The sequence below is a fragment of the Meles meles genome, chromosome 16 (assembly GCF_922984935.1).
Source record: "Meles meles chromosome 16, mMelMel3.1 paternal haplotype, whole genome shotgun sequence".
In the NCBI taxonomy this organism is placed as follows: domain Eukaryota; kingdom Metazoa; phylum Chordata; class Mammalia; order Carnivora; family Mustelidae; genus Meles; species Meles meles.
This window is the reverse complement of record NC_060081.1, coordinates 33,785,679-33,810,826: the sequence shown is the minus strand read 5'-3', so window position 1 is coordinate 33,810,826 and position 25,148 is coordinate 33,785,679. Positions and strand designations below refer to the sequence as shown.

At 46.1% G+C, this 25,148-nt stretch overlaps 1 protein-coding gene across 3 annotated transcripts in view; it reads left to right on the top strand.

Annotated features, from left to right (window-relative positions):
- The window catches only part of SYNDIG1 (synapse differentiation inducing 1), a 191,311-nt gene that overhangs the window by 101,770 nt on the left and 64,393 nt on the right, over positions 1–25,148 (top strand). For all 3 annotated transcript variants that reach the window (XM_045980286.1, XM_045980284.1, XM_045980285.1), the window contains exon 3: positions 20,563–20,700. In XM_045980286.1, coding sequence (XP_045836242.1) covers positions 20,563–20,700 — 138 coding nt within the window. The remainder of the gene's footprint in view (positions 1–20,562; positions 20,701–25,148) is intronic.

Here is a 25,148-nt window from a genome sequence, read left to right as displayed (position 1 = left end):
TCCAAGGACAAGTCGCTAGAATCTCATGCTTGGGAAGTTGAGAACTACCATGGGAAATGGTAGAAGTCTGTGCCATCATAAGACAAATCGAATGTGTGGAGTCAGGGAACAGTCCTCACAGTTAGAAGAAATATATTTAGAAACAGAATACATTGCTTGGAATCTTATAACCTTAAATAAGATATTACTCATTGAGTCTAGACTGTAAGATAGAGATTCGAGAATGAGTTCGCAGAAATGGAGGTGTTTCCGGGAGGCTTGCTGGTGGAGGGGACAGGGCAGGAGGGGGTGGACCATCTGTAAACTGAAGTTGGATCCCAGAGAACAGCCTTCTTTCTAGCAACCCCTCCATGTTGTGTTGGTTGGGTGCAGTCTGGGTGTGTTTCAATACGGTAGATTGCAGGGAGTTTTACTCTGATGCTTCTGCTAGAAAATAGAGGAAAAATCAAGCCTTTGGATAGGTTAATCAGTCACTGAGGCTCCCCTTCTAGGACTTTTGCTTATCTCTTCTAAACTATAGCTAGGTAGCAGATCACCCAGAGTTCAATAAAACACAGACTCCCTGTGAGCCTTTGGGAAGGTCATGAGTTGTGCTCCTCTCCCAAGGCCTCCAAACCCCTGCTTCTGCCCCACCACCTGCAGCCTCAGAAGCCTCCTTCAGTCCTTCGACCATGACCACAGGGTTTCTGCAGCCATTCCTGATGCCTGGAATGTGCCTTCCCTTGCCCTTCACTGGCATGCCTTCTTCTCATCACCATGTTGCAGTTTCAGTTGTTTATCTGTTTGCTTACTGTTTTATTTTCTGTCTTCTTTGCCACAGCTGTCTGAGGTTGAGTTGGCCAGAAGCAGACAGTGATGTGAGGATTCATGAGCAGATGATTGACCAAGGAACTGCTCTCAGGGAAGACAAGCCAGCCCACTGGGAGAGGCAGTCTAGGAGGGGAGTTTCAGGCTATGTGTCACTGAGGGAGTCCCAGCCTGGCCCTGGGAGTCCTCCGTATGGTCAGGTACTGGTGGTCTAAGGACCACTTCTCCCATGGGGCTGTCAGTGAGTGGTTTGCAACCTCCAGAGTGAGGAGCAGAAGCATAAACTCCTGCTTATGTCTCCAGTGCTTATCTCCCCCCCCACCAGCTCCACAGGGTAGGCACATAATTAGGATTTGTGCTCATTACTTTATTAATAAAAAAAAATGAATCTACAAGACAGAGGGGGAATTCCAACATCAATTTCCTAAGATTGTTTTTAATAGTGATGAAGCCAAACTATGTGAACACCCAAGCTCCTTGAAGAGTTTTCTTGGCAAGAATTTTATATAACCTTGACTTTGTTGGATACACTCTTTATAAAGGCACTTGTATCAAGCACAAGGAACAGAAATAGGATGGGGTCTTCCTGGCACATGGTGAGCTACGCTGCAGTAGCTTCAGCTTATCTCCCGTCTTGGGACTGCTGGTTAGCGGCACCAGTCAAACGGCTCCTGAGGAACGTTCGGTCCTGTGTTGCAACACAAAAGCAGATTGTGTTTTTCAGAAACCACAGAAACAAAGACAGGCTCCAAATAAGGAATAAGGGGGAAACATGACATGAAGAATATTATAAATGACACACCATTGGTGTCTCATTAAAAAAAAAAAAATCCCACAGTGGTTTTGCCCGGATGGCTCTCACTCTGTGGGCTGTAGAGTAGGGAGAAGCCACAGAAAAGCTGGAGCAACCAAAAGGCATTGGGGGTCCAGTCAACACCCACCTTCTTCCCACGCCTGCCCTCAGTCCAGAGCCCTACTCTCCACTGGCATGCATGTCTTCCCTAGCTTTTAATCCCAGTGATTCAGAGGTCACACCCCAAACCAATTAAATCACAATCTCTGTGGTCAATATTCTTCATAAAGGCTACAAGGTCCCAGAAGTGTGACACTGTGTTCATATGTTTGTATATGCCACGATCTTAACCAGAACAGCTGTTCTTGGACATCTTATCCCATGAACTGTGGGCCTGTTCCACGTAGATTTGGAGGCAGGCAGCAACCCTGGCACAGATTCCTTAAAACAGGTTCCACGGAACACTCACCTGGAAAAACAGAAAGGGTTTGACAACCCTTGGAAACTCCTGATATTCCTGCAAAGCTACAGCCCTTCAAGTCCTATCATCAGTTTGGGCTGTGTCAAAATTCACATGGCTGCCTTTAATTTAGTGATTCCTGGGTTAATTTGACTCTGAGCTGTTTGGTTTTCAAAACACCATTGATTCTGGCCTCCTGACCAGTGTGCCACAGCACACACTGGCCTAGCTGTTCCTCAGCCAATTGGCACCATGCCAGGTGAGCTATGTGACAGCAAAGTGCCTGTCACAGTCATTCCAGGCCCTGTCATGAGGACCTGCATCACGGTGCAGGATTAAGTCAGTGCAGACAAGCTCCAGAAGGCCACTGTCACCTGGAGACACTCCATCTTGAAACAAAATGAAGAAGCTCACGGTACCTGCGGGTCCTGAGGGAAGGATGGACAGAGAACAAGGGGAGAGGCTATTAGTTTATTGTACTGTTGCTGCTGCTTGTTTGTCAAAGTGAGGCTGGACAAAAAGCCAAGTAGCTCAGGGCAGAAAGCTGGGAGTGTCTCAGCTAAGAGACTCCTTGGTGCTCCACTCTGGAGAGAAGCTCCCAGGGAAGGAGCTATCCCTGATGACTAATCATCTGCATGCTTCTTCTAAATCTCATCCAGCGTGAGTGCGCGAAAGAATCACTTCCTAAAGGTGAAGGTGGGGACTGAGAGTCTGGATTTCTAACATTTCCAAGTTTGTGATGCTGCTGCTGCCCCTGGACCACTCAGCAGCAAGGACAGAGAGCTTCCCTGACCAGTGGTCCAGACGGCTTCTAATCCACTTATGGTCAGGGAACGTTCAAGATCAAACTTTACTGGAAATATTTTCCCTCTTCAGAGGTAGACCCCTTACAGATCCTTCTGGAAGCCCAGGGATCCGTTTCTGTCTTCTTCTAAGATGGCCCCTCACACCCTTTGCTGTCACCACCAAGACTGCCGGGCCCTGGACAGAACAACCCACCCCACACACCCAGTATCTCCACTCTTCATGTTAGGACACTCTTGTACTCTTCTGCTCATCTAGATCACTCTGGATCCCTCTTGAAGTGAACCAAGAAATAGATAATCCAGAAGTGATCTGACCTGCATGAAGCTGACAGGAGCCTCCTGCCTCTCCTTCTGGTTACTTCCCTCCTTGGAACTCTTACCCACTCTGTGGCTTGTGAGCCCTGCCAGGGCCTTGTACTCATCTGGGCAAGATCTACTTCCCTCACTGCTGACCTCTGCCTCCCACTGCTGCTCTTTCCACAACAAGGATGGGCCCTTCACATGGTCTGACACTCAACCTCCATGTTGAGGTATTGGCTATAACTAAGGCTCGGATCCATATCTCTTCCACATGCTTCTTAAAGTGCCAGCCACTGGTCCAGTTCTATAGAAGAAGTACAGGTGGCTCCTGGAGGTCCAAGTTTTATCTTTGCTTTAGGCAGTGACCTGGAGGAGATAAATGTGCTCATAAAAGGAACTTACAGAGCTCTCGGCTTTGCTAGCAGATTGGGCCATATTATTCCAGGAATTGTCCCTTGTAACAGCCCCATCTGTTGTTAGTGTGCACTGGGGAGGAGGTATGAATATCAACCTCCTAGAACTCGATACCCTTGGGGATCTGTCTCTTTACCAGGCCAACCTCCAATCTGTCTATTTGGATGTCATTCTCATAGCACCTGGAATCACCCTGGCTGGCAGGACTTCAGTATTCAGAAGTCCCACAATAAAGTGACAGGAGAGGGAAGAGAGTTTTGAAAGATCCACCTGCCAAACAAATGAGAGGCCCATATCATCCCAGTTACCCCTATGGATCTGGAAGCAGCAGAGAGGATTTTCAAAAGGATAAAATTAAGAATTCCTGTATTAGGGAGCCTGGGTGACTCATCCAGTTAAGAAACTGGCTCTTGGTTTTGGCTCAGGTCCTCATCTCAGACTCTGCACTCAGCAGGGAGTCTGCTTAAGACTCTCTCTCCCTTTCTCTCTGCCCCTCCCTCCCCTTCCTGTTCTGTCTCTAAAATAAATAAATCTTTTTTTTAATTGCTATATTTCCATAAACACTCAAACTGTGCTATCAGGAGGGGAAGGGTAGTCATAGTATTTGTTGTATCAGTAAGGGCTAGTCTCCAGGCTGGGGATGAAACAAGATGGTACCAATTTTTTTATTATCCTCTTTCAGAAGATTCACTGCAGCTTAAACCGATTCATATGAACAAATGGTGTGATCCTGGGCCCACCGGTCACACTTCTTAGAAAAGTCAGGATTCGGGTTCCTGGGTGGCTCAGTCAGATAAGCATCTGCTTTTGGCCCAGGTCATGATCTCAGGATCCTGGGATCGGGTCCCCATTTAGGCACCCTGCTCAGCAGGGAGCCTGCTTCTACCTCTGCCTATGCACTCTGTCTCTCTCTCTGTCAAATAAATAAATAAAATATTTAATAGAAAAAAGAAGTGTCAGGAATCACCAAGTCCACTACTTGATAAAATGGAGTTCTCTAAGACAGTATAAGTACATAACTCATTGTAAAGGCCCATGAAGTTGTGGCAGAGGCAAGGGGTTCTGCATAGCTGGGTTAATGCCTCCTAGTTCATCGCAAAATCTACTTATAGAAACTGTCTCACTCCAGTCAGGAGACAGAAACTGTGCATGCCCTGCAATAGCTAACCTGTTGAAAGGGAAATGGGCCCTTCTTAGTATCAGAAATATAAATTCTGGAATGTCTGCAAACTGACAGTTATCCTCGTTCCTTACCTTTAACTTGTTAAGAATATTTATGTTTGAACCATATGAGGAGAGTTTCTATACGGAGCAAATAAAAGGCAAGAAGAAATGATTCAATACTCAGGTAGTATATGGAAGGAAGAGTGACTCATGTCCTGCATTCTTCCATCCCTAGTGTTTTCACTAGCTTGATCAGGAAGATGTGGTACCCCTTATTTTACAGATCATGAACTTGAGATTCCAGACAGTGGTTTTCCATCTTGGCTGCGTATTAGAATCACATATAAAATTTACAATCACATATAAAATACTTACAAATTCCTGATGCTTAAAGCATCAGAAGACCCAAGCATCAGGAATCTTGAAGCACCCAAGTGAGCCCCCAAGGACAACCAGACCTCAGGACATTGGTGACTGGCCCAAGGTCACACAGCTAGGAGAGACAGAACAAACTTGAGCTATAAATCCTATACTTTTTTCCTGTTCTACAATAATAACTAACTGGTATCTTTGAGTCATATTGTTTAAATTACCTAAATCAGAAGTTTTCTAGAAAATCAATTTTTGTCAATTTTACTTTGGAAAACAAATACCGAACCTCTGTTGGTGACATGCATGCTGCCTGTGTTTAGGGGGAGTGTGCTGATGTCTTCAGCTTACTTTGAAATGCATCCAAACAAAGGTTAGATGAAGTGATGGATGGATAGAAGAATGAACAAATTGGTAACTGTATCATAAAGTCAGTAGAATAATGATAACAATAGTAGAATCTGAGTGAAGGATGTGTGGATTCTCTATATACTTATTTCCACTGCCATGCACATTTTATCCGTTGGAGTGCATGTTGATGCAAGGAATAAGAAAGCTGTTGTCTCTGTCCCATTTATTCATTAATCCACTCTTAACGTTCTGTTTCACAATTATCATATATGAAACCCAGGGTCATATTTTATTTCTGGGGTTTGTGTTGACAGGCCAATGTGTTTTTGTGGTTGAGTTAATTTACTGCACAAATGGTGGCAACTTTTCTCTGAAAAAGAAATGGACTGTCACATTCACATTTAAATGTGAAATGTGTAAGTCTAGAGGAAAACATAGGAAATCTCTGTAACCTAGAGTTAGGTGAAGAGTTTTTAGATGTGAAATTAGAAGCACAATCCCTAAGGGAAAGGATAGATAAATTTGACTTCATCAAAATTAGAAATTTACTCTGAAAAAAGATGCTTTATGTAATGAACAGACAAGCTGAGGACTGCAAGAAAAATATTTGCAAATCACATGTCTGACATAGAATGTGTATCCAGAGTATATTTAAAAACTCTCTAAGCTCAAAAGTAGGAAATAAAGCAATCTAACTTCTAAAAGGGTAAAAGAGGGCGTCTGGGTGGTTCAGTCGGTTAAGCAGCTGCCTTTGGCTCCTGTCATGATCCCAAGACCTGGGATCAAGTCCCACATCGGGCTCCCTGCTCAGCAGAGAGCCTGAGAGCCTGCTTCTCCATCTCCAGCTTTGCCTGCCACCCTGCCTACTTGTGTTCTCTATCTCTCTGTCATAAAATCTTTTAATAATCTGTCAATAAAATCTTTTAAAAAAAATAAAAGGGCAAAAGATTTGAACAAGCACTTCCTCAAATAGGGGTATGCAGATAGCAGGTAAGCAGAAAAAAACATTCAACATCATTAGCCATTGGGGACACACAGACTCAAACCATGATGAGACACAGGGCACCCCTGTTAGAATGGCTGACATGCAAGCCACAGACACTTCAAGAGCTGGGAAGGATGAAGCCACGAACTCTCATTCATCGCTGTAGGAATGCAGAAGACTACAGCCATGCTGGCAAAGTTTGGTGCAGCGATCCCACTCCTGGGTATTTGCTTTAAAGAAATGAAAACTTATGTCTGCACAGAAACCTGTTTGTGTACATCATAGCATTTATTTGTAATAACCAAAACCTAGAAACTAACATCCTCCAGTGGATGAATGGATAGGCTTCATTCATGGATTGTGGCACTTCCTTATCATGCCGTATTACTCAGAAATAAAAGGAATACGTTGCTGATTCACACAGGTATTGTGCTGAGCAGAGAAGGCCAGTTTCTAATGGGGGCATACTGTCTGATTCCATTGCTCTGACATTCTCCAAAGGACAAAAGTGTAGCAGCAGGCGCAGCTCTGTGGTTTACAGGGGTTCAGGTTGAGGGAAGAAAGGTAACTATAAAAAGGCAGCAATAACAAGGAGTTTTTTGGAGTGATGGGACCTTCTTTATATCCTGATTGTTGTAGTAGTTACATAATCTACACATGCAGCAAACCCATAGGCCTATAGATCAGAAACAAACAAACAAAAAAGGGCCTGGCCAAGCTTTGAGATCCAATTAGGTCTCTGATTTAGCTTTGTTCCCGTGTCAATGTCCTGGTTTTGGTCATGTGCTGCGGTTATGTAAGAGGCACTGTAGGGTATGTGGGAACTCTCTGTTCTATCTTTGCAATTTCTACAGGAACTCTATTCTATTTCTGAAACTTTTATGTGAGTCTAAAATTGTTTCAATTGCACACACACTGAAATAGTTTATACGTGCTTATACACATATATACATACACACGTATACATATTGTATGAGGTCATTGCTAATGAATTTTAACATTCTCTCTATAGGTTTCAAAAACTAACTAAAAATACAACTTAGATACAACTTAGATTCCTTTCAGTAAAGCAGAATATTTAGGAACAATAAGAATATGGGGAAATTAATGATTTTTTTAAATGGCTGACATCTGATTATCTAATACACCCCTGTCAGTCCCTTGATATGTAGTCAGAGGTTTACTATAATTGGATTTTGCACAGAAGCAACCTTTGGTTTAGAAAATATTCTTTTTTTTAAGATTTTATTTATTGGGGCACCTGGGTGGCTCAGTGGGTTAAAGCCCCTGCCTTCAGCTCAGGTCGTGATCCCAGGGTCCTGGGATGGAGCCCCACAACCGGCTCTCCGCTCAGCGGGGAGCCTGCTTCCCCTCTCTGCCTACCTCTCTGCCTACGTGTGATCTCTGTCTGTCAAATAAGTAAGTAAAATCTTTTTTTTTCTGAGAGGATAGAAGAGACATTGAACAAGTCAGGTGGGGGATCCCCATTCTACACATTCTGGAACAAGACAGGCATGCCTCTCTCTCAAGCAAAAGAGGTTTCTGGTACGCTGGGGTGGAGAACAAGGCTGGACAAGTTAGGGGGAGCAGAGATGATGACCCGTGATCTCTTAAAAGAAGGAGTGCTGTGGTGTTCACCTGCACCCCTCCCATAGCATCTAGAATAATCTCTTACTAGAGACATGTAGACTGTTTGCTAGGTAGATGGATAGTTTGGATGGATGATGTCTCATTACCCCAAGCTTTCCCATAAGCTTAGGAGGACTCACATTCTGCCAGGCTCTTCTTGTTCCTAGCTGGTCCTTCCTCACCCTCCATGGCCTGAAATTTCATTAACTGTTTTTCTCTGAGCTCCTGAGTTTGGGATTCCCCTGTAAATAGCCTCACTGTGGGCACTAATGAGCCATCCTTTGCCAGATTCCTCAGGAGTCTTTTGCTCCCTTGGCCCCTAGCAGTGGCACAGTTGCCCTGTCCTGTGAGATGATACCTCTGACTTTGCATGATGTCTGTGCTTTATTTTGGAAGCCCCATTGGCCTTGTTTAGTTCGGCGACATCTCTGAGGTGTTTGACGCGCTATGCTCCTGTGGGCAGGTGTGTGATACCAAAACACCATAAGTAGCTTCTCTGAGGAAGCATGAAAAGGACAAGTTTGATAGAATACCAAATTTCAATGGAAAAACTCATGTTTCATGAAAAAAGTGAATTCAACATTTTTCCATCTTTTTCCCATAATGCTCGCAGTGTTTCCATTAAAGCACAACTGAAAAAAGAAAACAATGTATGCAATGCATAATCCTCAAAGGAAAAAAAAAATCAATTTAAAGTACAGTTTTCTCCTTCTAAAATGGCATAGATAGGAAATATATTTTTTTCACTTTTTATTTTTGAAATAATTTTAGGAATACAGGAAAGTTTCAAGACCAGTATATGTATGTTTGTCATCCTGTTTTCTTCAGTCTCAATAGTTCCCCATACTTCCTTCATCATTGTCTCTATCCATATACAGGTGACTTTTGAACAACACGAAGGGTAGGGTACTGACCCCGCATTGTCACAAATTTACATACAGCTTTTGACTCCCCCAAAATGAAACAACAAATAGCTTGCTGTTGACCAGAAGCCTCAAGATAACATAAACTTAAAAAAAAAAAGAGATAACAGCAACTATTAACACATTTTGTGTGTTGTATGCATTATATACTGTATTCTTATAATAAATTAAGCTAGAGAAAACCTTATTAAGAAAATCATAAGAGAAAATACATTTACAGTACTGTATTTATTGAGAAAAATCCATGTATTTGACCCACTCAGGTTTTAGGGGGGGTTTGTGTGTGTGTGTGTGTGTGTGTGTGTGTTTTAAGTTTAAATTCAATTAGCCAACATATAGCACACCATTTGTTTCTGATTTTGTGTTGAATAATTCATCAGTTACATATAATACCCAGTGCTCATCACATCACATGCCCTCCTTAATGCCCACCACCCAGTTACCCCATCCCCCCACCCACATCCCCTCCAGCAGCCCTCAGTTTGTTTCCTATGGTTAATAGTCTCTCATGGTTTTTCTCCCTCTCTGATGACTCTCCCTTCAGTTTTCCCTCCCTTCCCCTACGATCCTCTGGGCTGTTTCTAATATTCCATGTATAAGTGAAACCATATGATAATTGTCTTTCTCTGATTGACCTGCTTCACTCAGTATAATACCCTCCAGTTCCATTCATGTTGATGTAAATGGTTAAGTATCCATCCTTTCTGATGGCTGAATAATATTGCATTGCATATATTATCTTCTTTACCCATTTACATCTTCTTTACCCATTCATCTGTCAATGGACATCTCAGCTGTTTCCACAATTTGGCTCTTTGGATCACACAGTTTTTGACTCCTGCATTTTGGGCAAGACTACCTCAGAAGCAAGCCCATGCCCTTCCTTGCACAGGGCATCAGGAGGCACATGGTGTCATTGTGACCCATAATTTTGTCACCTGTTGACGAGATGGTGCTAGCCAATGTTCTCACTGGCCAAGAGATAGTGTTTCTTTGCAGTCAATCAGTATCTTGTAGGGTAGTACTAGGAGACTATGGTGACATCCTGTATCTCACTAGTTATTCTACTAGTTTTAGCATTCTCCCGTAACTGGTAATCCCATAATTCCTTCTGTATTTATTAGTTGGCATTCCACCATGAAACAGTTTTCCCTTACCCCATATTTATTGTTTCCCTCATTTAGAATTTTATTTCAGGCTGAGTCATTGATTCTTATTTTATTCAATGGGTTACTCTTCCATTTATTACAGTATTTATTTTGTGTTTATTATGATGCTTACTTTTTTATATTCTTGACAGTCCTTTCAATTCGGCTTCTGTGTCCTTTTGATGTAACTCATCATTCCTTAATCAACTTTATCATCATTTCCTAGTACAACAAGCTCTTTTAGATGTATCTTTTATTTTGGCAACCCTAGCTATGAAATCAACCATTCCCCCAAAGAACCCTGGCTGCTTTTATTGGAGAATGGTATTTAGAAACCAACATCTGGGTGTTCAGTCTGCTCACTGCCCCTGGGAGGAGGATTGCTGTTTCCAGGCACTCTTAGCAGACTGAGCTGGGAAATACTTATGTGCATATATTACATAAACTTATCTATATAACTGTGTGTTATAGGTTGATGGAAATAGATACTCTCAGTTTCAGTCCAGTCAGCTCACAGTGGTGCCCTTCATGCTGTTTTAAGCTTCACTGCATTCCATGGTGTGGATGTATCACAGTTTATGTGAGCATTCTCCTTTGAATGAGCATTTCATTCATCTCCAGTACTTTATAATTGCATGTAATGCTGTAGCAAATAACTTCAAGTGTATGTATTTTCATACTACTGGAGGTGAACCTTCAGGATACATTCCTAGAAGTGAGATTACAGATCCAAAATAAACACAAGTTTAATTGTGTTACATTGACAAACATGCTTCATAAGGTCGTACCAATTTGCATCCTAATCAGCCTGTTTCCCCACAGCCTAACTAATAGTAAACTTGATGGTACTTTTTAATTTCTGACAACTCAATAGGTGGAAAATGGTTTCTTAGTGTAGTTTTCCTCATCCTTTCTGTGAGTGAGGTTGAGCATAATTCCACTTGGACTAGGGGGAGGCAGGGTGAATGCCCAGGTCATGAAGTTCAGGTGGTACGCCATCTCAGATGCCGGCCGTACGCATGAGGGCCTCTGAGAGTGAGGAGGACCATAGCGGCAAAGACGCTGGGCTAAGAGATCAGTCCTAGTTCCCCCCTTTACCTTTAAACCAATTCAAATCCACCTTGTTTCAACTACTTGGACTTTCCTTCTGAAACCAGTGAGGACTCGGTGGATGATGTTTTGCATTCCTCAGACAAATGTAATGTAGACTAGAAGCAAGATGGTCTAAAAAGGATAATCATCACCTTATGCAATGATGTACACAGCTTTTCTGTGGAGAAAAATCACACATGCAAAGAGCACAGATTAGAAGCAGGGATGCCCCTTTAGAAACGGGGTCAGCAGTTAATGCTAACTAGACATGCTAGGGCTGGGTAAACCAAACCTCTGGGTTAGCCATAAAACATTAGCTTCCTGTTTATTTCCTGATACTGAATAAGCCCTAGTTTTCTCAAGCTGTGGAAAAAGGCCAGTACTCTGCATGGTCTGGCTGTGAGCACCTCTTTGCTCCCACTTCACACCATTTTCTATCTCACTCTCTAGAGCCTTGTCTGTGTACAGTGCTCCTGACCCAGGGCCTTTGCACGTGTTGCCCCCAGGTCCTTCACAAGCAAGGGGCCTTCAGATGGAAATCTAAATTTCTTCACAAAATCTGAAGTCTAGTGTACAATTCAGTTTATATCCACACTGTGGATAAAACACAAAAACGTGACGGTGAAAAAGTAACCTAATTACCAACACACAGTGATTGCTTGCTGTGTCCAGATCAGTTTTACCTCATTCGTGGGGTGTTATTTTACACCAAGTCTTACACACATGATGCATATTGTGCTTTGTGCTTATTTATTTAGCAGGAATGAGATTTATCATCCCGGATACCCACATTCCTTGTGGGCCCAATTTGCATCCTAATCAGCTTGTTTCCCCACAGCCTAACTAATAATAAACTTGATGGTACTTTTTAATTTCCTCACTATCTCCTCACCCCTCCTAGGTGTTGGTTGGGTGTGGTAGTCTTGCTCCATCTAGCATTGCCCTGATTCAAACTGTTAGGGTGTCTACAAACATCCTAAGTTTCTCCACAGGCTCTGTAGCAGGTGTTCTCCATAGCCCCTCAGGAGAAGAGGACCAAGAAGCTCCCTGGCTTCTTAATGAATGCCGGTTGAAGCCTGGCCAAGACTCTTCCTGGAGTCACCCTCTGGACACCAGATGCCTGCCCTTAAACGCTGAAACTTTTTAAAGGGAATTAAATTATCAGATAAATCAAATCTATTGACCATGGGAATATAGCCTTCATGGGACTATAGTAGGATCTAAGACTTGAAGCCCCCACCAGAAAGGAGAAAACAAACTTAGAAGAAATAGAACAAAGAACATGGCTCTTAGAGGTGACCCAGCAATGGGTGTCCATTTAGTTTCCACCATTTGCCATCACATTTGCAGACAGTGATGGTCTGTTCCTCAGTCTCCTTGCAAATAGTCTCTTTACATTACTTATGATCAATCCTCTATAACGCTGGAATCAAAGTTGGAGCTTCCCGAAGAGACAGGCAAGGTGGGAAGTGAGTGCTGAGCGGTGGCTGATTCTGCATTGTGTGTGCCTGTTTACACAGAGGTATCCCGGACTGTGGGTTATGGGAACTGGGTCTCATTCGTCCTGGACCACGGATGACGCTGGGATGGTATTGGATATCCCTTCTGAGTTAACTGAGAATTTAACTGAGAAGTTAACTTCTGAGCTAACTGAATTAATTTTTTCCCCCATCTTCAGAAAAATTTCATATTTCTACACTCTTAATCGGATTATCATCTTCTAAAAATACCTCCCTCCTCAAGGAATATAAAATCATTAGGTGAATATTGTTCCAGAAACTACCCGGGGGGGGGGGGGAGTTTACTTCTGAGTGATGCATTAATTCCCTCATTTTCAGTCTTTTCCTTCCTTCCTTCCTTCCTTCCTTCCTCCCTCCCTCCCTCCTTCAGCTGAGAGCTATTTGTTTTATAAACAATTACTTGGGAACCCAACATGAATATAAGAAGAGGTGGAGTTGTTTAGGTGCAGGTAATTTGGGGTCTGAGGACTGACTTTCAGGAGGCCCCCAGCCCGCTGCATGAAACGTAGCATGGAAGCACCTCCCTAATAAGTGGAAAACAATGCAACATGTGCAATGGCATGGACAATGTGATGTTCCACCCTGAAAAGAAAAGCATTGATTGTCATTACTGAAGAGATCAACTCCCCCTAATCATTGGGAAGTTGATTAACAAAAAAATAATTGAATTCCCAGATTTTAGGAATTAGAATAGAGTGTGAAGTACACATGATACTTTACTGAGACTGCACATAGTTTCATCTTCCAAAGAGGAACCAGGGCATGAGCTTTAGAGCAATGTCTGTTGAATGTTGCTGGGGAAAATCTGGTCACACCTGCGTTGGGCTGTCACCATGCAGGGCAGTAAGGAGCTGCTCTGTGAAGCATGTGCTCTGAATATTTCATACTTGAAAGAGACTGGGGCAAGGCCAAGGTTCTGCCTTCATAATCTGCCCTGCTCCTTGTCTGGGCTGTTTCCCAAATACTGAACTCACAAATTCCTTGGCCCTTGCTGAGCGCCAGGATGGGATGACAGACATGAACTTGGGATCCTTTCTGGATTGCTCTCTACCCTGCTGCTCTCCCTCAGCAGTGCCCCAGGACTGTGCCCACCCCCACCTACCATCTCATCTCCTCCCTTCCACTCCCTCTCCCACACAGGCTTCCTTAGGGAGCCCAGAAGCAGTGGGGCTCTTTCTGTCCCTTTGCTCCATTCTCCACTGAGCTATCCAAATAAAACAACACACACAGCAAACAAGTGCTTCATTGGAGAAGTGTCTGTTCATGTCTTCTGCCCATTTTTTGACATGATTATCTGTTTTTTGGGTGTTGAGTTTGAGAAGTTCTTTATAGATCCTGGATATTAGAATTGAAAAGATTAAAATGGCAGGAAACAGCAAGCATTGGAGAGGATGTGGGGAAAGGGGAACCCTCTTACATAGTTGGTGGGAATGCAAGTTGGTGCAGCCACTTCAGAAAACAGTGTGGAGATTCCTCAAAATTTAAAAATAGAGCTACCCTATGGCCCAGCAATTGCACTCCTGGATAATTACCCAAAAGATAAATATGTAGTGAAAAGAAGGGCCATATGTACCCCAATGTTCATAGCAGCAATGTCCACAATAGCCAAACTATTGAAAGAGCTGAGATGCCCTTCAACAGACAAATGAATAAAGAAGATGTGGTCTATATACACAATGGAATAATACTCAGCCATCAGAAAGGATGAATACCCAACTTTTGTATCAACATGGATGGGACTGGAAGAGATGATGCTGAGTGAAATAATTCAAGCAGAGAAAGTAAATTATCACATGGTTTCACTTACTTGTGGAACATAAGGAGTAGTATGTAGGACATTAGGAGAAGGGAAAGAAAAGTGAGTTGGGGGAAATCAGAGGGCGGGGTGAACCATGAGAGTCTGTGGACTCTGGGAAACAAACTGAAGGTTTTAGAAAGGAGGGAGGTGGGGGCATGTGCTGGCTTGGTGATGGGTATTAAGGAGGGCAAGTATTGCATGGAGCGCTGGGTGCTGTATATAAACAATGAATCTTGGAACACTGCATCGAAAACTCATGATGTATTTTATGGTAACTAACATCACACACACACACACACACACACACACACACACACACACACACACACAAAGGAAAACAAACAGACAAGCACTTCCCAGAAGTGCCTGAAGAGGCCGTCTTACGTGTTAAAGCAGAAAACTTTGTTGGTTTATTCTTGCCCCTACTTCACCGATGCAGCAAGTAACCTCTATTTATAAGACAATTACTGCCTAGTAGGAGAAATTAAATTATGTGCCCCAAAGAATTAGTGAATAATTTGATGTGGATGGGGGATCTCACACTCCATGCCAGCTGTAAGACCACAGAACGCTGGGTCTGACTCTGGCAGGCACACAGAGGGTGGGGGAATGGCATCCCCCTGCCTGCATACTTGTGCTGCCTTCTTCGTTCTGCTAGTCCGCTTCCCTAAGTAGGACAGCCCTGAACCTGACCAAGTCATCATTCTCCCCCACCCTCCCTGTGGTCTCCCCTAAATGAATGGTTAGGATGTGGACCCTGGATGGCATAGGGAAGGCACTTCAAGGGGGAAAGGAGAGGAGCCAAGGTGGGAAGCAGGGCTGGAGGCAGTATATTCATGGGCACCAAGAGCCCAAATGGAGCGAATCCCCTGGTTATTCCAGTGCTCTCTAAGCAAATCCTGGGAGATTTTTTTGCTTCAGTTGGTACTGTCAGTGCTGGCTACGTGCACATGTGAATTCTTTCACTCAGCACATGCTTTGTGGGCACACAATGTGCCTGGCACTGCTCTGAGCACTCAGGATACAGCTGTGAGCAAAAGATGCAAAACTTTCTGCCCTCCTCATGCTTCAAGGAAGAGAGTCCAACAGTAAAGAAGTCAATGCCACCTGTGGTGCAAAGGCAACACACCAGGCAGGAAAAGGGAGAGTCGTGGGGGAGAGCATGGCAGTCTTATAGGGTATCTGGGGAAGTTATAATGAGAAATAGCATTTAAGTAAAGCCCCAGATGAAGTGAGGAAGTTGGTCATGTGTGTCTCTGTGTCTCTGGGGTAGAGAGTTCCAGGCTGAGGGAGCATCAAGTGCAAAAGCCCTGAGTCAGGTACTCACTGAGCGTATTGCAGGAATGGCACAGAGTTCCTGTGGGTGAAAGACAGTGAGGTCAGAGTCAATAGGAGTCAGATCTTGCAAGATAGTGCTGTCCAATAGAACTTTCTGAACTGTTGCAAATAGTCTACACTGCGCTGTCAGCTATAGGTATTAGCCACCCGTGGCAGCTGAGCACGTGGCTTGTGGTTTGGCTGAGGAACTAATCATTAGGAGTATTTGATTTTAGGTAATCTCAGTTTCAGTAGATCCGTGTGACTATGGCTGCCAGGCTAGTCAGCCCATGTGCGCTGCTGGCTGCTTGGAGGCCTCTGGTCTTGACCTCAGTGAGACAAGCCCAAGGAGCCAGGGATGAGCGCAGGTCAGACCCATCTCTGACTGACCCGTCTCAGTCAGCAAGCTTGGGTGTTGTGTTCCGTTCTGACCCTGCTCTGCCAGCTGCTCTCTGGGCACCGGGCCCCCCACGTTATGCGATTTCTCTACACCAAATCTCAGAGAAACCATATTCCACAGGATTCCATGTGAAAAGGAAGGAGTGGCAGAAGGCGCTGCACCTATTAGCAGGTCTGCACCTTTACCATTGTCATTATCAAATGACCTTGCTTGTAGGAAAATGCTAAAGCCCAGACATGCAGAAAGAAAGAAATCACCAATGCCCTCACCATCCAGAATCATCTAATTTCTAACGTTCTACTCTAATTTTTCATTTGCGTTTTTATAAACATCTTTCTAGGGCAACAAGTAAACATTTATATCATCATTTTCCATGAATCTATAGAATTCTATGTAGAATTCTTCTGGGATTTTGCTGTTTTTAAACAGTGCTGTTAAGAACACTCTTGTACAAACACCCCTACATCCCTGGAAAGTGACCCTCCGTGGGGAGCCCTGCATTCGAACCACCCATCTTCTGTCCCATCCTGCTCTGTGTGCCCCACACAGAACAGCGTGCCAGATGAGCAAGCAGAATTTGGGGGGGGGATTGGAGGGCAATTTAAGGCCCAGAGTGGGTGGACAGGAGAACTTATGTGAGGTCTAGAGTGACTCCAAATGACACACCAGAGCCCAGCTTTGCACCCCGAAAATGGCATCCTCACAGTCCAGGCTCACATAGCCATGTGAATTGGGATGTGTGAAACACAGGGCATCATGCCTGGCATTATGACGATTTTATTAAAATATCCTAAGGAAGAAAACCCCAAGGGGACAAGAGCTGTCGCTCTGAGTAGAGGTGTTAGAACTGGGCAGGGAATGGGCCCATTGTGTGGGGTGCCGGTGGACAACAGGCAGAACCAAGGGACTCAACAGCCCCTTCCTCTGCCTGTGCCCGCTCATGCCGGCTGCCACAGAGGAGGCTCCCGCAGGAACGGTAAGCCCCCTCAGAATGCTGTCAGTCTTCCTTGCAGTTCTCTAATCTGATGACCCATGAAGGATTTTTAGGAACAGCTGCTGTGCGTGATGAATTTCTTGGTGCTGGTGGTTGTGTGTGTTTCCCTATTTGGTTTATTGGTATCTACGCAGCCTCACCCAGGCTGGCCTCTTCTAATCTCCTCTCCTCCTTGTTGGTGGCAAGATGCCCACGGCCACTTATACCCACAGAACAGCCGCCGATGGAAGACAGAACATAAACTGAACCGGGCTGTTTCTGTCTGCCCTGTAATTTGCCTGAAGTTTTAAAATCTATTTTAATCAAAATTGACTAATTATTTTGGTACCATGTAGCCACAACTTTACAATTTACAGAGTGTCGTTCTCTTATGCTTCTAAATAAAAATCTGTGAAGATTTGGGGGGAGTGCCCTGGAATCTAATTCTTTGCTTCAGGGGCTTGCGGTGAGATTCTAAGCAGATTCCAAAAATGGAAGTTGGATCTCAGTATACCTATGTGGTCTGTGGCAACAGTTCACATGGCACGTGCCTGGGGAAGCTCTCACTGCCCTCTACTCTCCCTGGCCACCCTATTGCTGCCATGAAACAGACCAGTCCAGACAAGTCATTGGGATCCCTGGGGTGGGCAGGGCAGAGAAGACACCTCACCTTTGGGCAAGATGCACCTGAGCCAAAACGGGGTTTGCTTTCAGCAGGGGTTGCTGTCCAGCACAGCTTACACTACAGAGTTCTGGAAGGAGTGGCCACCGATTGGGCAGTTCTGGGATTTGGCAAGACATTTAGCTCTCAGAGCCCAGCCTTGTCCTTCATAAAATAGAAATAGCAATAAAAATAGTAACTACACCTATTTCCAGAGTTGCTGTGAGATTCCAGCCAGTGCAAGCATATAAAACTCTTAGTAAACCGAAACAAACAAAAAGCCCTACAAAAGCTAAGAAACGAAAATACCCATAGACAGAGTTGTTGGCCACGTGCAAGCACTTCCACCTGTAGCATCCTGATGGGTTGGTGTAAAAGCTCATTAGCTCTGTGTCTGTGTCCAGTTCTGGGAGAAGTGGCTGCTCTTTTATACCTGATCCTCCACCTCTCCCAGGAGCTCTCTGGTCACGGTCACCCCTGCCCTGGGACTGTCACTGCAGGTGCCTCCCTTCCCAGACCTTGCCAGCTCCTCGTGCGGAGGACCCTTTACATTGTGGCTAAGCCACCCAATGGTGCTGACACTCTCCTGTTTCCAGAGTGAGAGTCTGGAGGCCAAGGTAGCCTTGGCATGCGGCTGCTTGTCTGGAGACGCACAGCCATGAAGACACCCAGGCTCAGCCTGGAACACTGCACGCCTCCATTCAGATCAAAGATGTTGGCTTCCCAGCAGACTGACACATGCACACCTCTCCCTGGCCAGCCCTCCAGCCCCAGGTCTCACCTGTGAATTGTCCATTCCAGGGGTGGCTCAGTGCCATTTCCAGACAGTCATAAGGACCATGATTCTCATTTCCTTTCATTGTTTGAGAGACCTTATGGAAAGCAGTGCTACAGAGTGAAAAGCATAGCAATTTCACAGACTGGGCTCTGTCTGGGGGAAGCCCCGTGGTCCAGACTCGTGGAGTGGCTGGCATCCCATGGGCCAGTGTCTTCCTAGGGTAGAGAACTTACTTGGCAGGAAGGAGCCAGCTCCTGTGACAAGGGATACCTCCCAGTCTCTGACCCATGGTGGAGGGGAGCGGTGTGCATGTGTGCAAACGTGTGATGGGTGGACGGGGGCAGTGTAGACAGTGCATAGCACACTTCAAGCACAGGGCCTCTGGAGAGGGTCCTTGTTTGTGATTTGAATGAGACCAAGAGAATGTGCCTGTTCTCCCTCAATGACACAGAAATAGAATACTAACGGGAAGTTCCCATTAATTCCCTGCAGCCCCATGGCTGTCTGCACACTGACAGGAGGCTCTGAATGGCAGTGATACGTGCATTTAGTTAACCCAAATAGGGAGGGACCCATGGCCCCCTGGGGACTTCATCTGTGTCTGTGCACTGGAATGTCAGGGGCGGCACACAGCGGCACCGCTGGGGTGGTCGTGGCAGAGATGGCGTCCACATAGCACAAGCCTTACTCACACTCAGTGTCCACCTGGGTGTTTGGGGCCTCAGGTCAGTGCCTGCCCTGAAGCCACCTGAGGCAGAGACCAGCCTGTCTGCAGTGTGCGCCGAGTGCCTCTGCCCACCCTACAGCCAGAGGCTGTGTGTTTAACCACCTCTGGCGCTGGCAAAGGGAGTGAGGAAGCTAATGACCCTCTCAGGAAGAGATGCTCTGGTTCTTTTTTAGGAAACAAAATCTGGAGTAAAATGTGATTCTGTCGTTGTATAAAATAAGCACGGAGATACACTGGCCCTAGTTTTTGGATGATCCAGCATAAGTGTGCCATGTTTTAATGAGGAGAAAAGATTCATGATGGGGACCCAACGAATGGAACAACCCATGAGGCGAAAACTATCCTGTAGGCACAACATCTAGAGGTGGGGGTGGTGGAGGGACACCAGCTGTCTAGCATCCTGGAGCTAGGGAGCCTTCTGCAGGGAGGTTTGATCCATGGTTCCCATACTTGGTGAGTGCTGGAGTCTTCTGAGCTGCTTCTACTAATCCCTGTGCCAGTCCCTGAGCCCTGCACCAGACTCCCTAGGAGGTTCTGCCAGGCCTGGGATGAGCCCATGGGCTTGCCAAGTGACCTCATCACAGAGCTGCTTTCTCATGAAGCAGCCAGCAGCTCCTCTGGAAGGAACATGGACACCCAGGGTTGACTCTAGGCCCAGAAATGTCCTAACTCAGATCAGAGTCTGAGGAAATGAAGGGGGTTCAGGGAGTGTCCCCTTGCCCCATGCGGCCCCTGCCTAGCCCTGTAAACCAGTTTGAAGTCTTGGAAAAAAGAAAGGAGTCCACATGCTGGTGAGTGTGCCTTCTGAATGTGCCCATCCCATCCTCGTGTAGATTAAACTTCTGTCCCCACCCTGTTTCCCTGGATACCAAAGATCTGTGAAATAATGGATTTCTTTTGGATTTGATCTTCTATGGAATCCAAGAGCCGAGTACTTGGGATTTTTCTCCTCCTGTTCTTGATAAAGATCTCCTTAACTGGGGCCTTCCTTTCTTCCTTTCTCGGGGAAGGAATCTTCCTTCCTATCACCGCACAGTAACATCAGTGACCATCCCAGTTTCGACACCCACATTTGGGGCATTGTAGAGTGACTCAGTTGTTAATGATCTCTTCTTCTGTCCCATCCCTGCCCATTTCTCTCTTGCAGAGCGACTACTCAAGTGACACAGAGAGCGAGGACAACTTCCTCATGATGCCCCCAAGGGACCACTTGGGCCTCAGCGTCTTCTCCATGCTCTGCTGCTTCTGGCCTTTAGGCATCGCGGCCTTCTACTTGTCCCATGAGGTAAGCCTCTCTCCATCAGCCCCACATGCAGCACAGTGAGGCCACTGAGGAGGAGAGCCTGAGAAGACTGTGCAACTCAGGTTTTCCCACGTGGCCTGCACTGTATGGAGGACAGGCCCACCAGAGGGATCAGGAGGCCTCATTTCAGCCTGTTGGGACTGCCTCATGGCCCCCAGGGTAAGGCAGGCTGTCCTCAGGAAGGGGGCTTCCTGACAAAAGCAGGTTGGGAGTTCTGCCCTCCTGCCAGCATGTGGGATGGACTCAGCCCTGGGAGGCGCCCTAGACTTGCTGGGAAAGTAGGTGGGGCATGGGGGTCGATCTCTCTGCAGACAGTCTCATACATATAAAACAGGTTCTAGTTTCCAGCAGTCCGTGTGTGCCCCTCCCTAGCTGACGTTTTGCTGGAGGACATAGCCCATCTGATGGTGAATCTTGCGCTCCTTCCTTCAGCATGAGGGCTTCTGGGGGTTGATACCAGGCCTTTTTCATGCAAAGCATCCTTCTTGTTGTGCCTTCATGGAAGCCAGGCTTTGAAAGATGTTCTTTAGCAAATGACGAGTGTTCACGCAGAAACAGTCTCTGTCCCGGCTTTTGTTAGTCTGCCAGCCACAGAGTGTTTCAGCATCCCCACACCCACACCATCATCCCAGCTGATCATAGGGAGGCGGCTCCTTGGATCAGCAGGGTGAGCTCAGAGCCCACAATCATATGTGTCCTTGGGTCATGCCGAGCATCCCTCAGCAGCCAGTGCTCCCTTTCCTGCTTCTAGGGTTCTGGGGCTCTGGCAGGTCTTGGGTTGGAAACATTTATTTCTCCTGGCTTGAAAACAGGTCTCCTGGCTGAGTCCAGCAGTGACCTCTCACTGCTTTTTTGCAGGGTTCTTTGCTGACCTCGTTTTGTTTGGTGAGAGGAGAGTCCCTTGATACATTTTCCCTTCTCTCCTCCTTCCTTTTGTGACATCACAGAGGAGCAGGGAAGAGCTGTGAACACCCCTGAGAACTGATGATTCTTAGCAGGGACTTTGGAGAGACCCTTCCGGGAAGTAATGAAGCAGGCCCACCTTCCAGCCCTGCTCTGTGGTCCAGATTCTAGAATCCAATATGTGGGGCGAGATGGAGGATGGGGCAGTCCTGCCCTGCTGGAGTTGTATTGAGCGGTTGCTCCTTATCCAGCTTGGCCTGGGAGGTCTGTCTGACCTTCACTTTTGTGAGTTTATCCTACAAATGCCAAAAACACCCTTCTCTGGGGAAATAGGCATGGGCCAGGGAACAAGACTCCAGGTCTGGCAGAGGCCTGGGAAGCTGTGCAGTGGGAGTCAGACCTGGGTTTACCTCGACCCCAAGAAGGGGACATGGGCACTACTACATGGGCGAGGGTTGGGACACACAGTGGGACTCGGAGACGGACGTGTACACAGATGCCCTCAGTGTGCAGAACATGCTCTGAAGAAGATCCCCCAGGCCCAGAGCCTGTCCTCTCCTGTGTAAACTGCACCCAGAACGTGTGTGAACATGATGCAAACAGGCCAGGGTAGTCTCACTATTAGAAAAGGAAGGACAGGAGTGTGGGGCATAGAGAACCAGCTTCTCCCACATCACAGGGAACTCAGGCTTTTCCCATGAGAGGTATGTGTGACTTCAGCCTTCTCCCATGAATCCCAGTCCCGCCAACTATAGTGGTCAGGCGGGGCAGGTCACTCTTAGCCTCCTGGGTCAACCCAGCTGAGAAAGTCCTTTACCTACCTTGTCTGGGGTTGTTGGGAAGTACCATGGACATCAGAGCTCTATTTTGATTGCCAAATTTTACAGTGGGATATTTTTCCCTTGGATTCCATGGGGGCAGATGTTACCTGCTCAAAGGTGTGGCAGCCGACATCAGCGTGAATGTGCAGACAGGGCACTGGGCAGAAATGAGCTCTGGTAAATGACTGGCCACAGGGAAAGGCTGGAGAGGCTGCCCTGTCTTGGCTACTCCACATCCTAGGTGAGGCCCCATCTCTGGAGCAGGACAAACTGTGCACAGGGTCTCTGTCTGAAAGATTGTCACTATAATAAATATCAGGAACACAACTGTCAAGGCTGGCATTTAGGTTCTTTCTCAGAAAGTAATTTTATTCTTCACACCTTAAGAACCTCTTACTTGGGCCTGATGCGTCATGATGGTTAACACCTTTGGTGGTAAAGACCATTCTGATTATTCATTTCACGACAAATGTGAAATGCAGTGTCTGTGGAGCCCTCTGGTCACACTGCTCTGAAGTGAAAAGCAAATACTTTTGAGGAGTTGAGGGGTTGCCTGCAGCACTGAAATTAGAGGACAGGCTCCGGGGTCCCTCCAACTCCCAGGCTCTCAGTCCTTCTTTTCCTAGTACTGTGAGCATGGATTTCCTTCACTGGAACCCCAGCAAAGAAAGGGTACTACATCTTTTGGAGAACTCTCTGCAGGTTAGTGCCTTTCACAGGACCTGTGTCCCGAACCTTCTCCCCACAGCGCTTGCTGCTTGACAGCCTAGAGCTTTGGCAGCTCAGGGCTTTCCTGCAGGTCTGGGGGACACCCAGCCCCGGGCACTTGGTGCTCCAGCCCAGCCATCAGGCTGCTGGGCATTCTGTGTGTCTCTTCAGCCCAACTGCAGACACAAAATCTGCAGCAGGCATTGGAGGGGAGAGGATGGGGCACGCCATAGAACAGACACTCTGAGAGTCATTACACTTGATTAAATCAGTGCTTTCCTGAGCAAAGCCAGCTGGGAGCTCTCCCTGCATGCACTGGAGAGAGGAGAGCCCAGAGCCAAGCCCATTTCTCCAGGGTCCTTTGTGGGCTGCTCCCAGGGCCTCCTGCTGCCCTCAGGTGTGGGGGTACTGAGGCAGGGAGGTCACCGCCATCTGGGAAGATAGGACCCTTACATTGCAAATGCTGTTCACAAGAAAATCTTTGACACATAAGTGTGATTTGGGGTAATTTCTTTTCCTTTTTTCATAGATCAGATCTCAGTGTAGTCACTGACAATTACATCATGTCTGTGCGTTGTCAAAATAATCACTCAGTAAGCCATTCAGAAATGTGTGAGTCCATTCCAGGCAAACAAAACAAAGCAAATCTCAATGAATAGATGACACAGGGCAGTGGGGAGGAGAATTAATAGGACTTATAAAAGGACTTATAAAATAGGACTTATAAAACCTGGCTTATTTTTTATTCTGCCTTATTCCAGCTGGGTCCAGGTCAGCAGGCAACTTTACCACACCTCAGTTTCCTGATCCAGAAAATGGTATCCGAATAGCCTACAGTGTGTAGCCAGCTAGGCCAGAGAAGTGAACATGGAGAGATGGTCCCTGCAAGGTTCCTGCAAAGTATCAGGGGCTGACCATGCTCTACTGGAAATCCCAGTTGTCTATACACATGTGGGTCCCTCGTGAAGGGAGACCTGGAAGGAGACAGAGGATATTTTCTCCGACAGATTTTATAATTCAAACAAGGTTAGTTAAGTAATAGGAACAATAGTACTGAAGGTGTTAGCCAGTGTTAGGTGACAGCTGCTGAGCACGTCATAGGTGCTGGTCCCACGTTCAATACTGTGCACACGCTTTCTCGGGGCCTGGTCCCGACCAGCAGCATCAACACACCAGCACAATTTGCAATGCATATTGCCTGACCTCACCGAAGACCTGCTGGGTCAGAGCATCGGGGGAAGGGCCTGGTAATCTGCATTTGAGCAGAGGGCATCTGTGACGCAGCACTGCCATCATACCATTCTGTGGGCCATGAAATCGGGGTTCAGTGAAGTCGGATGTTGTCCTAAGGCCAGGGGTGTCTGGTCGTGAGCTGAAATTACTGGTATGGCCTGGTGCAGGGCACCTCTGGAGGAGGCAGCTGCCTGGGCCCACGGGGATGGAGAACTCAAGAGTCCACGTGGAGGCCAGTGGGGAGAGGGGCATGGCGTTCGTCCACAGCCTTGTTTCACTCCAGCTGCATCAGTTGTCCGACCCAGCTTTCAATGCACGCAGGTTTTATAAACCAGATCATAGGGCGGGAAGTCGTGTGCAGTGTCTCTGTAGCTCCACCTAGGAACCAGGGCTTCTGAATAATGTGGAGGATAGAAATGAAGCCCTAATTTGCTGAGTGCCTACTGGGAGCTGGTTACTGAGTGCATCTTTTCTCATTTAATCTTTGTAATGAGTTTGAAAGGTGGGCAGTTGTTATCATTTTATGGATGAGAAAACTGAAGTTTCAAAGGGTTAAATGATGTATAGAAATTGGAGAGATAGCAAGTATGGGTACATGAGGTAAATAGCAATATTTCTAACCCTTAACACCTAATCTTCTGCAATATAGTTTTGACTTTTATCTCTTTGCAAACAAAAATAGTATTACAGTACTTGTTTCTAAATCCACCATGCCTTACCGCGCTTAAAGCATGTTGTAGTAAGAAAGAAAGGTCCATTCTAGAC